Source organism: Salmo salar, unplaced genomic scaffold, assembly GCF_905237065.1.
Source record: "Salmo salar unplaced genomic scaffold, Ssal_v3.1, whole genome shotgun sequence".
Taxonomy (NCBI): Eukaryota; Metazoa; Chordata; class Actinopteri; order Salmoniformes; family Salmonidae; genus Salmo; species Salmo salar.
Window position 1 is genome coordinate 100,001 of NW_025550526.1, and position 17,506 is coordinate 117,506.

At 45.7% G+C, this 17,506-nt stretch overlaps 1 protein-coding gene across 1 annotated transcript in view; it reads right to left on the bottom strand.

Moving 5' to 3' along the window:
* The window catches only part of LOC106596047 (CUB and sushi domain-containing protein 3), a gene marked incomplete at its 3' end in the record, with an annotated part of 128,404 nt that overhangs the window by 85,577 nt on the left and 25,321 nt on the right, over positions 1-17,506 (bottom strand). The window contains 8 exon segments of the mRNA XM_045713850.1: positions 866-1,001; positions 4,258-4,448; positions 4,748-4,930; positions 6,360-6,472; positions 6,880-6,983; positions 10,602-10,723; positions 13,698-13,822; positions 16,683-16,770. Coding sequence (XP_045569806.1) covers positions 866-1,001; positions 4,258-4,448; positions 4,748-4,930; positions 6,360-6,472; positions 6,880-6,983; positions 10,602-10,723; positions 13,698-13,822; positions 16,683-16,770 — 1,062 coding nt within the window.

Sequence of the window (17,506 nt, forward strand, 5' to 3'; positions counted from 1 at the left end):
CTACCAGCATCCTTTGGGTGACTGACCTAACGATAAGAGATGTGTGACAGATCTACCAGCATCCTTTGGGTGACTGACCTAATGATAAGAGATGTGGATCTACCAGCATCCTTTGGGTGACTGACCTAACGATAAGAGATGTGTGACAGATCTACCAGCATCCTTTGGGTGACTGACCTAACGATAAGAGATGTGTGACAGATCTACCAGCATCCTTTGGGTGACTGACCTAACGATAAGAGATGTGTGACAGATCTACCAGCATCCTTTGGGTGACTGACCTAACGGTAAGAGACTTGTGACAGATCTAGTAGTACTGCCTTGTAACAGTTTGCCTCGCAAAACAAAATATGACAATGAAACGAACTCTAATTCAACATATTTTACCAGTGGGGTTACAATGACTCACAAGACCGTACACTTGGTCATCAATGGCTTCTCCAAAAAATACATGTGACTTGTTGTCCCGTCCTGACCCTAGTAAGATGTCATTTTCTATAGTAGAGTAGGTCAGGGCGTGACAGGGGGTGTTTTGTGTTTTTCTATGTTTTCTATTTCTATGTTTGAGTTCTAGTTTTTCTATTTCTGTGTTGGGGTTATTTAGGTTGATCTCCAATTGGAGGCAGCTGGTCCTCGTTACCTCTAATTGGAGATCATATTTAAGTTGGGGTTTGTCTATGGGGTTTTGTGGGTAGTCGTTTTCCGTTTTGTGAGTTATCACCTGACGGAACTGTTGGCTGTCGTTTTTTTGTTTAAGTGTTTTCATTAAAGTAAATATGAGCACTCTACACGCCACACCTTGCTCCCCTTTATACGACCCGCGTTACACTTGTACGACACGGTAATAATAAAGTAGTGTACTGACTGCTGTAGGTGATGTTGAATCCTCTTCCGGACATGGAGTGGTCTGCCTGGAACTCCAGCTGTAGTATGTTGCTGTTGGAGCTGAAGTGAGAGGGCACCTCGGCACCCGAGTATCTCCCCAGGATGGACGAACCCGTCTGGTACAACCACATGGTATTTTAATAAACGTTATTTATTTAAAGGGGGAGCATTTAAACAACACAACACTATTCAAATAAACAATAACACTTAAACAACACTCACTTTTTTGGTAAAACAAGAAGATGAAAGAATTAACCACAAACCAAGAGGAAATAAGAGAAGAACTAAAATAACCTAAAATCCCAGAAAGGATGTATGAAATCACTAACATAAAGCTAGGAAGCTTTCAGGCCAAGCTGAAACGCTGGGTTTTTTAGAGTGATTTAAAAACCTCCATGATGCCCTTCCCCTTTGACTAGCTACTCAATCAATTATCAATCAATCAATCCATTACCTGGTCTCAATCAATCCATTACCTGGTCTCAATCAATCCATTACCTAGTCTCAATCAATCCATTACCTAGTCTCAATCAATCCATTACCTAGTCTCAATTAATCCATTACCTGGTCTCAATCAATCCATTACCTGGTCTCAATCAATCCATTACCTGGTCTCAATCAATCCATTAGCTGGTCTCAATTAATCCATTACCTGGTCTCAATTAATCCATTACCTGGTCTCAATCACTCCATTACCTGGTCTCAATCAATCCATTACCTGGTCTCAATCCATTACCTGGTCTCAATCAATCCATTACCTGGTCTCAATCAATCCATTACCTGGTCTCAATTAATCAATTACCTGGTCTCAATCAATCTATTACCTGGTCTCAATTAATCCATTACCTGGTCTCAATCAATCCAATCCATTACCTGGTCTCAATCAATCCATTACCTGGTCTCAATGAATCCATTACCTGGTCTCAATTAATCCATTATCTGTTCTCAATCAATCCATTACCTGGTCTCAATCAATCTATTACCTAGTCTCAATTAATCCATTACCTGATCTCAATCAATCCAATCCATTACCTGGTCTCAATCAATCCATTACCTGGTCTCAATGAATCCATTACCTGGTCTCAATCAATCAATTACCTGGTCTCAATGAATCCATTACCTGGTCTCAATTAATCCATTATCTGTTCTCAATCAATCCATTACCTGGTCTCAATCACTCCATTACCTGGTATCAATCAATCCACTACCTGGTCTCAATCAATCCATTACCTGGTCTCAATCAATCCATTACCTGGTCTCAATGAATCCATTACCTGGTCTCAATCAATCCATTACCTGGTCTCAATGAATCCATTACCTGGTCTCAATCACTCCATTACCTGGTCTCAATCAATCCATTACCTGGTCTCAATCCATTACCTGGTCTCAATCAATCCATTACCTGGTCTCAATCAATCCATTACCTGGGTCTCAATCAATCCATTACCTGTTCTCAATCAATCCATTACATGGTCTCAATCAATCCATTACCTGGTCTCAATCAGTCCATTACCTGGTCTCAATCAATCCATTACCTGGTCTCAATCAATCCATTACCTGGTCTCAATTAATCCATTACCTGCTCTCAATCAATCTATTACCTGGTCTCAATTAATCCATTACCTGGTCTCAATCAATCCAATCCATTACCTGGTCTCAATCAATCCAATCCATTACCTGGTCTCAATCAATCCAATCCATTACCTGGCCTCAATCAATCCATTACCTGGTCTCAATGAATCCATTACCTGGTCTCAATTAATCCATTATCTGTTCTCAATCAATCCATTACCTGGTCTCAATCAATCTATTACCTAGTCTCAATTAATCCATTACCTGATCTCAATCAATCCAATCCATTACCTGGTCTCAATCAATCCATTACCTGGTCTCAATGAATCCATTACCTGGTCTCAATCAATCCATTACCTGGTCTCAATCACTCCATTACCTGGTATCAATCAATCCACTACCTGGTCTCAATCAATCCATTACCTGGTCTCAATGAATCCATTACCTGGTCTCAATGAATCCATTACCTGGTCTCAATCAATCCATTACCTGGTCTCAATCAATCCATTACCTGGTCTCAATCAATCCATTACCTGGTCTCAATCAATCCATTACCTGGTCTCAATCAGTCCATTACCTGGTCTCAATCAATCCATTACCTGGTCTCAATCAATCCATTACCTGGTCTCAATCAATCCATTACCTGGTCTCAATGAATCCATTACCTGGTCTCAATCAATCCATTACCTGGTCTCAATCAATCCATTACCTGGTCTCAATCAATCCATTACCTGGTCTCAATCAATCCATTACCTGGTCTCAATTAATCCATTACCTGGTATCAATCAATCTATTACCTGGTCTCAATTAATCCATTACCTGGTCTCAATCAATCCAATCCATTACCTGGTCTCAATCAATCCAATCCATTACCTGGTCTCAATCAATCCATTACCTGGTCTCAATTAATCCATTATCTGTTCTCAATCAATCCATTACCTGGTCTCAATCAATCTATTACCTAGTCTCAATTAATCCATTACCTGGTCTCAATCAATCCAATCCATTACCTGGTCTCAATCAATCCAGTCCATTACCTGGTCTCAATCAATCCAATCCATTACCTGGTCTCAATAAATCCATTACCTGGTCTCAATCAATCCATTACCTGGTCTCAATGAATCCATTACCTGGTCTCAATTAATCCATTATCTGTTCTCAATCAATCCATTACTTGGTCTCAATCACTCCATTACCTGGTATCAATCAATCCACTACCTGGTCTCAATCAATCCATTACCTGGTCTCAATCAATCCATTACCTGGTCTCAATGAATCCATTACCTGGTCTCAATCAATCCATTACCTGGTCTCAATCAATCGATTACCTGGTCTCAATCAATCCATTACCTGTTCTCAATCAATCCATTACCTAGTCTCAATCAATCTATTACCTGGTCTCAATCAATCCATTACCTGGTCTCAATCAATCCATTACCTGGTCTCAATCAATCCATTACCTGGTCTCAATCAGTCCATTACCTGGTCTCAATCAATCCATTACCTGGTCTCAATCAATCCATTACCTGGTCTCAATCAATCCATTACCTGTTCTCAATCAATCCATTACCTGGTCTCAATCAATCTATTACCTAGTCTCAATTAATCCATTACCTGGTCTCAATCAATCCAATCCATTACCTGGTCTCAATCAATCCAATCCATTACCTGGTCTCAATCAATCCATTACCTGGTCTCAATCAATCTATTACCTGGTCTCAATCAATCTATTACCTGGTCTCAATCAATCCATTACCTGGTCTCAATCAATCTATTACCTAGTCTCAATCAATCCATTACCTGGTCTCCGTCCTTCACGGTGAGGAAGTCGTATGGAGGCTCCAGGTCAAAGTCGTTGAAGGCCAGGTGGATCCGGCTGCCGGGTTCAGAGATGATGATCCACACACAGTTCAGGTTGTTCCCATAGCCCTCTGGGTAGTCAGGGGACAGCACAGTGCCCACGGCCGCCGTGAAGTTGGAGAAACATGGGACTGTGGGAGTAGGAAAAGGAGTGGGTTAGGTGTAGAAATGTTTATGTTCGCATGTTCCTATGTTATACTGTATGTTCACTCATGAACATATGTTCATTAAGGTATTCCACCGATGCAGGATGGGAGGGTTGTCCTATAAATATACTGTACATACTGCACAACATGGTGCTCTGTTACATATGGGATGTAAAACCTGAAAAGGGTAATAATGTATTTCCTTACTTATTTAAAAAAAATGAAAAACATTCCACAGAATGACTGTGTTTTAACATGGCATTTCAAACAATGAACATACTCACATATGCACATGGGGATGTTAGCAGACCATTGGTTGTTGTTCTGACAGGTGATCATCCTCTCTCCAATCAGCTCGAAGCCAAACTGGCACTCGAACCGCAGCACGTTCCCGTTCAGAAACCCACTGCCCTCCTGGAAGCCATACAGAGGTGTGCCTGGGTCCCCACAACTCTCCTTATCAATCTCTGTCAGAGAAAGAGAGGGATTAGTCAAATGTTAGTCCTTTATCTGTTTGATACTGATACTATCTGTCTGATAGGGTCTCTGGTCCTGGGCCAGGTCTGGGATGGAGGTAGTCTGGTCCTGGGTCAGGTCTGGGATGGAGGTAGTCTGGTCCTGGGCCAGGTCTGGGATGGAGGTAGTCTGGTCCTGGGCCAGGTCTGGGATGGAGGTAGTCTGGTCCTGGGCCAGGTCTGGGATGGTGGTAGTCTGGTCCTGGGCCAGGTCTGGGATGGAGGTAGTCTGGTCCTGGGCCAGGTCTGGGATGGAGGTAGTCTGGTCCTGGGCCAGGTCTGGGATGGAGGTAGTCTGGTCCTGGGCCAGGTCTGGGATGGAGGTAGTCTGGTCCTGGGCCAGGTCTGGGATGGAGGTAGTCTGGTCCAGGGTCAGGTCTGGGATGGAGGTAGTCTGGTCCTGGGTCAGGTCTGGGATGGTGGTAGTCTGGTCCTGGGTCAGGTCTGGGATGGTGGTAGTCTGGGTCCTGGGCCAGGTCTGGGATGGAGGTAGTCTGGTCCTGGGTCAGGTCTGGGATGGAGGTAGTCTGGTCCTGGGCCAGGTCTGGGATGGAGGTAGTCTGGTCCTGGGCCAGGTCTGGGATGGAGGTAGTCTGGTCCTGGGCCAGGTCTGGGATGGAGGTAGTCTGGTGCAGGGGCTATTGTCAAGAAGCTGGGAGCTGGGGATAGGGGCTGGGGATAGGGGCTGGGAATAGGGGCTGGGGTAGGGGGTGGGGGCTAGGGGCTGGGGGCTAGGGATAGGGGCTCGGGATAGGGGCTAGGAGCTGGGGGCTAGGGGCTGGAGATAGGGGCTAGGGGCTGGGCATAGGGGCTGGGGATAGGGGCTGGGGCTAGGGGCTGGGGATAGGGGCTAGGAGCTGGGGGCTAGGGGCTGGGGATAGGGGCTGGGGATAGGAGATGGGGCTAGGAGCTGGGGGCTAGGGGCTGGGGATAGGGGCTGGGGATAGGGGCTGGGGATATGGGGCTGGGGCTGGGGAAGGGGGCTGGGGATGGGGGCTAGGGGCTGGGGATAGGGGCTGGGGATAGGGGCTGGGGCTGGGGATAGGGGCTGGGGATAGGGGCTAGGGGCTGGGGGCTAGGGGCTGGGGATAGGGGCTGAGGATAGGGGCTGGGGCTAGGGGCTGGGGCTGGGGATAGGGGCTAGGGGCTGGGGGATAGGGGCTAGGAGCTGGGGGCTGGGGATAGGGGCTGAGGATAGGGGCTAGGAGCTGGGGGCTAGGGGCTGGGGGATAGGGGCTGGGGATAGGGGCTGGGGACAGGTCTGGGACAGGCATGGGCTAAGGTAGTTTGATAGCGTTTGTATCTCAACATTTTATCGTTATCAGCACAGAGGAGGACTGTATACTGTGTCTAGGGTTAAAGAGGTTGATAGTGTTTGTACCTTTATAGTTGATCTTGAAGCCGATAGAGCCCACGCTCTCATCAGACTGAAGGTGGAGCCACATTTGATGGGACATGCTGACAATAAGGTCAGGCACGAAGCTGCCTGTCAGGCTGCAGATAAGAGCACAATACAAACCAATGGCCCGTCACAATACTGCCCTTCAGCCAATCAGATCGGTTGTTATTGTAAATAAGAATCTGTTCTTAATTGACTTATCTGTCCAAATAAAGGTTAAATACAAAAACTGAAATAAGACACAGGGTTAACGTAAAAGCTATTTACCTTTTTTTAAACAACCAGGCATGTAAAGAAAGACTTGACAATAAGTCATTATTGTAAACAACAAACATGTTTATTAGTTAGAGTTAATATTAACATTTTATAACAACGTGGAATGTAAGTGGACTTAATTGGAACCATCAAACAACAGACATGTTTATTTAAGTATAATCTGACTAATCTAGATCATGCTAGATTTGGTTGTGGGATGTGAGGATAATTGGAGTATAATACTTACACCTGTATTATTGTTCTGGAGTCTCCAACCTGCCCTCCGTTTCCGATGGTTAACGAGTCATAGCCGATCTCCAGGTCAAACTCCTCAAAGTTGATCTGGATAACCTGTTGAAGTCTACCGATTACAACATATACTGACAACGTATTTTACACTCATTTATATTATATACACGTTATTATTCATTGGACAACAAAATTCTTCTCAGATTCTTATTTACAATAACAACCGATCTGGTCCCGTCTGGCTCAGTTGGTAGAGCATGGTGTTTGCAACGTGTTTACAACGCCAGGGTCGTGGGTTCGATTCCCACGGGGCACCAGTACGGAGAAAATTTTTTTATGAAATGTATGCATTCACTACTGTAAGTCGCTCTGGATAAGAGCGTCTGCTAAATGACAAAAAAAGTAAAATGAATGTATCATTTGACTTGAATTATTATTATTTTTTTCAGCAGAAATAAACAGTGTGTTCATTTGATTGGCTGTATAACAGGACGTGGTATCTGGTAAACAGCTATTAGACAGCTAATCCACCGCTGACAGAAAGCGTAAGGGAAGATAACAGAAACACAATCCATCCCAGCTACTGCACTGTATGCACTGCTATTACATCATCAAGTCACAGCATGTGAACAGAGAGTCATCGGACATTTACCCCACGTCACATTCATAAACAGACTTACTACCCGTGTGGCTCAGTTGGTAGAGCATGGCGTTTGCAACGCCAGGGTTGTGGGTTCGATTCCCACGGGGGACCAGTATGGAAAAAAAATAGAAAAAAAATAGAAATGTATGCATTCGCTACTGTAAGTCGCTCTGGATAAGAGCGTCTGCTAAATGACTAAAATGTACCAGCTGCTGATTCGCATAAACACACCTTTGGGACAGTGTTTAGAATCATATTCATTCAAGTCATTTTCTGATGTTTACTAAATATCCGCCCACAGCTTTCAGTTCACAACGAGTGAAAGACGATTCGATTAAACACAAAGAAACCAAATGAATCCTAAACAAGTCCTGTCAAAACGGATGAATTTCCTCAAGTAGAGCGGGGCATGTGCGTTTCTCTCAACCAAAAGAGAGCCCATGAATTGTTCAAACCAGAAGCACTGCAAATGGTCTTCAGGGAGGACTTTACAGATCGCTAATGGCACGGATCTGACAATCCCCCTCAGAACACAAATCAAATATTGAGAAGCAATCATGCAAAGATGCAATTTGAGATGAGTTTATTGACTGAAATAATGAATTGCCTTTCTGTCTTCCCTTTTTATGAATCTTCTGGTCACGGTCACCTACGATGCATCCCAAATAGCATCCTATTTTCTATATAGTGCACAACTTCTGACCAGAGCCATATGAGCCCTGATGAAATGTAGTGCACTATATAGGGAATAGGTTGCTATTTGGGAAGCACCGTAGCTGACTGTGACCGAGCTACTCTCCTCCCTTAATTTAACCATACACACAAGCAAATATAACATGACACATGCAGGGAAGCTTTTAACACAACCGAATATAACATGACACATGCAGGGAAGCTTTTAACACAAGCGAATATAACATGACACATGCAGGGAAGCTTTTAACACAACTGAATATAACATGACACATGCAGGGAAGCTTTTAACATATAACATGACACATGCAGGGAAGCTTTTAACACAAGCGAATATAACATGACACATGCAGGGAAGCTTTTAACACAACCGAATATAACATGACACATGCAGGGAAGCTTTTAACATATAACATGACACATGCAGGGAAGCTTTTAACACAAGCGAATATAACATGACACATGCAGGGAAGCTTTTAACATATAACATGACACAGGCAGGGAAGCTTTTAACATATAATATGACACATGCAGGGAAGCTTTTAACACAACCAAATATAACATGACACATGCAGGGAAGCTTTTAACATATAACATGACACATGCAGGGAAGCTTTTAACACAACCGAATATAACATGACACATGCAGGGAAGCTTTTAACATATAACATGACACATGCAGGGAAGCTTTTAACATATAACATGACACATGCAGGGAAGCTTTTAACACAACCGAATATAACATGACACATGCAGGGAAGCTTTTAACATATAACATGACACATGCAGGGAAGCTTTTAACACAACTGAATATAACATGACACATGCAGGGAAGCTTTTAACATATAACATGACACATGTAGGGAGGCTTTTAACATATAACATGACACATGCAGGGAAGCTTTTAACATATAACATGACACATGCAGGGAAGCTTTTAACACAACTGAATATAATATGAAACATGCAGGGAAGCTTTTAACATATAACATGACACATGCAGGGAAGCTTTTAACATATAACATGACACATGCAGGGAAGCTTTTAACATATAACGGGACACATGCAGGGAAGCTTAATCTGAATGAAGAAAAACGGTGGAGCAGAATATTGTTGTATTTAAGTGTATTTCTACCTCGTCCACACGGAGCTCAGATTAAAGCTTTGAAATGTCACGCGTGTCACATTTCTGTCGATGCCAACAGCGAAACATGACGGAAACATGCTTCTGTTGTTCTCTAGGACCTTGTAGTGTCTGTGCTTTGGGGAAGGACAGCACAGCGTCCCAAAGTGCACTCTATTCTTTATGTAGTGCACTTTACCAAATGGCCACTGGTCAAACATAGTGCACTAAATAGGGAAAATGGTGCCATTTGTGACGCACCCTATGCCTGCAGTGTTTTCACGTAATTTTTGTTTTGAATTAGCAATGCAGGAACAGTGCATAATTATCCTAATGACGTTAGGTAACGTTAGCTAACACATGGTAATGTGAAGCATAGATAATGACTTCAATGTCAATGAGAGATTGGGAGAAACTAGGAGAGACTAGGAGAGACTGGGAGAGCATAGGAGAGACTAGGAGAGACTAGGAGAGACTAGGAAAGACTGGGAGATCATAGGAGAGACTAGGAGAGACTAGGAGAGACTAGGAAAGACTGGGAGATCATAGGAGAGACTAGGAGAGACTAGGAGAGACTAGGAGAGACTAGGAGAGACTAGGAGAGCATAGGAGAGACTGGGGGAGACTAGGAGAGACTGGGGGAGACTAGGAGAGACTAGGAGAGACTGGGAGAAACTAGGAGAGACTAGGAGAGACTGGGAGAGACTGGGAGAGACTAGGAGAGACTGGGAGAAACTAGGAGAGACTGGGAGAGACTAGGAGAGACTGGGAGAGACTATGAGAGACTAGGAGAGACTAGGAGAGACTGGGAGAGAGTAGGAGAGCATAGGAGAGACTAGGAGAGAGTAGGAGAGACTGGGAGAGACTAGGAGAGCATAGGAGAGACTAGGAGAGACTAGGAGAGACTAGGAGAGACTAGGAGAGCATAGGAGAGACTAGGAGAGACTAGGAGAGACTAGGAGAGACTAGGAGAGCATAGGAGAGACTGGGAGAGAGGAGAGCACTGGAGAGACTTGGAGAGACTAGCAGAGACTGGGAGAGCATAGGAGAGACTAGGAGAGACTGGGAGAGAGGAGAGCATAGGAGAGACTAGGAGAGACTGGGAGAGACTAGGAGAGACTAGGAGAGACTAGGAGAGACTAGGAGAGCATAGGAAAGACTGGGAGAGAGGAGAGACTAGGAGAGCATAGGAGAGACTAGGAGAGACTAGGAGAGCATAGGAGAGAGCTGACAGGTAAAGGTTTAAGCATATAAACCATACCTTATTGGGGTTACTAGCAGTGATAATCCACACACAGTGGGAATTACTCTCGTACTGGATGGGGAAATTGGGAGAGGTGAAAATCCCCGATGGACCCTGGAGTGTCGATCCGCACGTTTTCACTGAAACGAGAGACAAGAGTGAGATGTTTAAATGAGAGACTATAATATGTCACGTTTAGTCAATGTTCCGCGGCTCTTTAACTGAAACAAGACTCAATCACTCAAAGATTCAATCATGGACACTCTTACTGACAGTTGTGGCTGCTTTGTGTGATGTATTGCTTTTTGTGCTGTTGTCTGTGCCCAATAATGTTTGTACCATGTTTTGTGCTGCTACCATGTTGTGTTGCTACCATGTTGTTGTCATGTTGTGTTGCTACCATGTTGTTGTCATGTTGTGTTGTTACCATGTTGTGTTGCTACCATGCTGTGTTGCTGTCATGTTGTGTTTCTACCATGTTGTTGTCATGTTGTGTTGCTACCATGTTGTGTTGTTACCATGCTGTGTTGTTGTCATGTTGTGTTGCTACCATGCTGTGTTGCTGTCATGTTGTGTTTCTACCATGTTGTTGTCATGTTGTGTTGCTACCATGTTGTTGTCATGTTGTGTTGCTACCATGCTGTGTTGTCATGTGTTGCTGCCATGCTGTGTTGTTGTCTTATGTCTCTCTTTATGTAGTGTTGTGTTGTCTCTCTTGTCGTGATGTGTGTTTTGCCCTATATTTTATTTACTTTATTTTTAATCCCCTGTCCCCGCAGGGAAGCCTTTTTGCCTTTTGGTAGGCCGTCATTGTAAATAAGAATTTGTTCTTAACTGACTTGTCTAGTTAAATAAAGGTTAAATAAAAAAATGGAAAAATTAAAAAGAGACAGGAGTGAGATGTATGAACGGGAGACTAGAAAATGTCATGTTTAGTCAATGTTCTGCAGCTCTTTAACTGAAACAAGAGACAGGACTGAGATGTTTAAATGGGATACTAGAAAATGTCATGTTTAGTCAATGTTCTGCAGCTCTTTAACTGAAACAAGAGACAGGAGTGAGATGTATAAATGCAGAGAGGGAATAATACCTTGTGTAAAGGCCTGCTGGTGTAATATTCTCTGCTATCGTACAATATTAAACAGAGGTAAAGGATTGACCATTAGAATCTGCATATATCCACAGGCCCTGGTTTAATCAAAGCGGTTATCTATATTAGATTTACCCGAAAGAGGGCTTCATCTTTACAGACAGGTCTGTGGTCGCTCCAGGCAGCATGTATCTATATTAGATGTACCAGGAAGAGGGCCTCACCTTTACAGACAGGTCTGTGGTCGCTCCAGGCAGCAGTTATCTATATTAGATGTACCAGGAAGAGGGCCTCACCTTTACAGACAGGTCTGTGGTCGCTCCAGGCAGCATGTATCTATATTACATGTACCAGGAAGAGGGCTTCATCTTTACAGACAGGTCTGTGGTCGCTCCAGGCAGCATGTATCTATATTAGATGTACCAGGAAGAGGGCCTCACCTTTACAGACAGGTCTGTGGTCGCTCCAGGCAGCAGTTATCTATATTAGATGTACCAGGAAGAGGGCCTCACCTTTACAGACAGGTCTGTGGTCGCTCCAGGCAGCAGTTATCTATATTAGATGTACCAGGAAGAGGGCCTCACCTTTACAGACAGGTCTGTGGTCGCTCCAGGCAGCATGTATCTATATTAGATGTACCAGGAAGAAGGCCTCACCTTTACAGACAGGTCTGTGGTCGCTCCAGGCAGCATGTATCTATGTTAGATGTACCAGGAAGAGGGCCTCACCTTTACAGACAGGTCTGTGGTCGCTCCAGGCAGCAGTTATCTATATTAGATGTACCAGGAAGAGGGCATCACCTTTACAGACAGGTCTGTGGTCGCTCCAGGCAGCATGTATCTATATTAGATGTACCAGGAAGAGGGCTTCACCTTTACAGACAGGTCTGTGGTCGCTCCAGGCAGCATGTATCTATATTAGATGTACCAGGAAGAGGGCCTCACCTTTACAGACAGGTCTGTGGTCGCTCCAGGCAGCATGTATCTATATTAGATGTACCAGGAAGAGGGCCTCACCTTTACAGACAGGTCTGTGGTCGCTCCAGGCAGCATGTATCTATGTTAGATGTACCAGGAAGAGGGCCTCACCTTTACAGACAGGTCTGTGGTCGCTCCAGGCAGCAGTTATCTATATTAGATGTACCAGGAAGAGGGCCTCACCTTTACAGACAGGTCTGTGGTCGCTCCAGGCAGCAGTTATCTATATTAGATGTACCAGGAAGAGGGCCTCACCTTTACAGACAGGTCTGTGGTCGCTCCAGGCAGCATGTATCTATATTACATGTACCAGGAAGAGGGCTTCATCTTTACAGACAGGTCTGTGGTCGCTCCAGGCAGCAGTTATCTATATTAGATGTACCAGGAAGAGGGCCTCACCTTTACAGACAGGTCTGTGGTCGCTCCAGGCAGCATGTATCTATATTAGATGTACCAGGAAGAGGGCCTCACCTTTACAGACAGGTCTGTGGTCGCTCCAGGCAGCAGTTATCTATATTAGATGTACCAGGAAGAGGGCCTCACCTTTACAGACAGGTCTGTGGTCGCTCCAGGCAGCAGTTATCTATATTAGATGTACCAGGAAGAGGGCCTCACCTTTACAGACAGGTCTGTGGTCGCTCCAGGCAGCAGTTATCTATATTAGATGTACCAGGAAGAGGGCCTCACCTTTACAGACAGGTCTGTGGTCGCTCCAGGCAGCAGTTATCTATATTAGATGTACCAGGAAGAGGGCCTCACCTTTACAGACAGGTCTGTGGTCGCTCCAGGCAGCAGTTATCTATATTAGATGTACCAGGAAGAGGGCCTCACCTTTACAGACAGGTCTGTGGTCGCTCCAGGCAGCATGTATCTATATTAGATGTACCAGGAAGAGGGCCTCACCTTTACAGACAGGTCTGTGGTCGCTCCAGGCAGCATGTATCTATATTAGATGTACCAGGAAGAGGGCCTCACCTTTACAGACAGGTCTGTGGTCGCTCCAGGCAGCAGTTATCTATATTAGATGTACCAGGAAGAGGGCCTCACCTTTACAGACAGGTCTGTGGTCGCTCCAGGCAGCGAACACCTCAGCCACCCTCTGACAGGTGATGGTTTTGGAGCCCTGCAGCACATGGTCCTCATCACAGGTAAACTGAGCCCTCGCTCCAATGCTTGAACACATAACAACACATTCATGTAATAAGGGAAGTCTTTACAAGAAACAGTCTACCCACACAGTCTAGCTCCACCCTCACAGTCTAGCTCCACCCTCACAGTCTAGCTCCACCCACACAGTCTAGCTCCACCCTCACAGTCTAGCTCCACCCTCACAGTCTAGCTCCACCCACACAGTCTAGCTCCACCCACACAGTCTAGCTCCACCCACACAGTCTAGCTCCACCCTCACAGTCTAGCTCCACCCACACAGTCTAGCTCCACCCTCACAGTCTAGCTCCACCCTCACAGTCTAGTTCCACCCACACAGTCTAGCTCCACCCACACAGTCTAGCTCTACCCACACAGTCTAGCTCCACCCACACAGCCTAGCTCCACCCACACAGTCTAGCTCCACCCACACAGTCTAGCTCCACCCACACAGCCTAGCTCCACCCACACAGTCTAGCTCCACCCACACAGTCTAGCTCCACCCACACAGTCTAGCTCTACCCACACAGTCTAGCTCCACCCACACAGCCTAGCTCCACCCACAGTCTAGCTCCACCCACACAGTCTAGCTCCACCCACACAGTCTAGCTCCACCCACACAGTCTAGCTCCACCCACACAGCCTAGCTCCACCCACACAGTCTAGCTCCACCCACACAGTCTAGCTCCACCCACACAGTCTAATATAATAAGAAGCTTTGGGACCATATTATGACGGACTGAGGACATGTTATGGACAGATGGACTGAGGCCATATTATGGACAGATAGACTGAGGACATATTATGGACAGATGGGCTGAGGACATATTATGCACAGATGGACTGAGGACATATTATGGACAGATGGACTGAGGTCATATTATGGACAGATGAACTGAGGACATATTATGGACAGATGGACTGAGGACATGTTATGGACAGATGGACTGAGGCCATATTATGGACAGATAGACTGAGGACATATTATGGACAGATGGGCTGAGGACATATTATGCACAGATGGACTGAGGACATATTATGGACAGATGGACTGAGGTCATATTATGGACAGATGAACTGAGGACATATTATGGACAGATGGACTGAGGACATGTTATGGACAGATGGACTGAGGACATATTATGGACAGATGGACTGAGGACATATTATGGACAGATGGAGTGAGGACATATTATGGACAGATGGACTGAGGACATATTATGGACAGATGGACTGAGGACATGTTATGGACAGATGGACTGAGGACATATTATGGACAGATGGACTGAGGACATGTTATGGACAGATGGACTGAGGCCATATTATGGACAGATAGACTGAGGACATATTATGGACAGATGGGCTGAGGACATATTATGCACAGATGGACTGAGGACATATTATGGACAGATGGACTGAGGTCATATTATGGACAGATGAACTGAGGACATATTATGGACAGATGGACTGAGGACATGTTATGGACAGATGGACTGAGGACATATTATGGACAGATGGACTGAGGACATATTATGGACAGATGGAGTGAGGACATATTATGGACAGATGGACTGAGGACATATTATGGACAGATGGACTGAGGACATGTTATGGACAGATGGACTGAGGACATATTATGGACAGATGGCTGAGGACATGTTATGGACAGATGGACTGAGGACATATTATGGACAGATGGACTGAGGACATGTTATGGACAGATGGACTGAGGACATATTATGGACAGATGGACTGAGGACATATTATGGACAGATGGACTGAGGACATATTATGGACAGATGGACTGAGGACATATTATGGACAGATGGACTGAGGACATATTATGGACAGATGGACTGAGGACATATTATGAACAGATGGACTGAGGACATATTATTCACAGATGGACTGAGGACATATTATGGACAGATGGACTGAGGACATATTATTCACAGATGGACTGAGGACATATTATGGACAGATGGTCTGAGGACATGTCATGGACAGATGGCCTGAGGACATATTATTCACAGATGGACTGAGGCCATATTATGGACAGATACACTGAGGACATATTATGGACAGATGGACTGAGGACATGTTATGGACAGATGGACTGAGGACATATTATGGACAGATGGGCTGAGGACATATTATTCACAGATGGACTGAGGCCATATTACTGACAGATGGCCATATTATTGACAGATGGACTGAGGCCATATTATGCACAAACGGACTGAAGCCATAACTGCAAATTAAAATATCTAGTTTTGTCTCTTTTGTACTAGGGCCTGAAGTCTAGAGGATGTATTATATTCCAATTGAGTCCATGGCTGGATATCAAAGGGCCTCCTATTCTCCATATAGTGAACTACTTCTGACCAGGGCCCATTTAGAACACAGGCCCATGTGAGGTAGGTCTGACCAGGGCCCATGTGAGGTAGGTCTGACCAGGGCCCATTTAGAACACAGGCCCATGTGAGGTAGGTCTGACCAGGGCCCATGTGAGGTAGGTCTGACCAGGGCCCATTTAGAACACAGGCCCATGTGAGGTAGGTCTGACCAGGGCCCATGTGAGGTAGGTCTGACCAGGGCCCATTTAGAACACAGGCCCATGTGAGGTAGGTCTGACCAGGGCCCATTTAGAACACAGGCCCATGTGAGGTAGGTCTGACCAGGGCCCATTTAGAACACAGGCCCATGTGAGGTAGGTCTGACCAGGGCCCATGTGAGGTAGGTCTGACCAGGGCCCATGTGAGGTAGGTCTGACCAGGGCCCATTTAGAACACAGGCCCATGTGAGGTAGGTCTGACCAGGGCCCATTTAGAACACAGGCCCATGTCAGGTAGGTAGACAGGCATGTTTAGTTACGGACGAGCTCACCTGAAGTCAGAGCCTGTGCGTTTGCCGTTCTCAGGTTCCCCCGGGTCCGGGCAATAATTGGACACCTGTTTAATTCCTCCTTCGTTCACTGTAGGAACACAATATCAGGTAAAAACACAATGTTATTGGTTATCAGGCTTATTGATTCACTATAGAAACACACCAATCAGGGAGAAATATAAAGTTACTGGTTATCAGGAGGAAAGGAGAGGAGGAGAAGGAAAGGGGGGAGAGGAGGATGAGAGGAGAGGAGGAGAAGGAAAGGGGGGGAGTGGGAGGAGAAGGAAAGGGGGGAGAGGACGAGGAGGAGAAGGAAAGGGGGGAGTGGGAGGAGAAGGAAAGGGGGGAGAGGAGGAGGAGAAGGAAAGCGGGGAGAGGAGAAGGAGGAGGAGAAGGAAAGGGAGGAGAGGAGTGGGAGAAGGAAAGGGGGGGAGAGGACGAGGGGGAGAATGAAAGGGGGGGAGAGGAGTGGGAGGAGAAGGAAAGGGGGGAGAGGAGGAGGAGGAGAAGGAAAGGAGGTGAGAGGAGTGGGGGGAGAAGGAGAGGGGGAGAGGAGGAGGAGGAGGAGGAAAGGGGGAGAGGAGTGGGAGAAGGAAAGAGGGGGGAGAGGAGGAGAAGGAAAGGGGGGAGGAGAGGAGGAGGAGGAGGAGGAAAGGGGGGAGGAGAGGAGGAGGAGGAGGAAAGGGGGGAGAGGAGAAGGAAAGGGGGGGAGAGGAGTGGGAGAAGGAAAGGGGGGAGGAGAGGAGTGGGAGGGATCATGTACACCACAATCATGTATTCAATTGTATATGTCATTTAAGGTATATAAGTCAACATATATACAA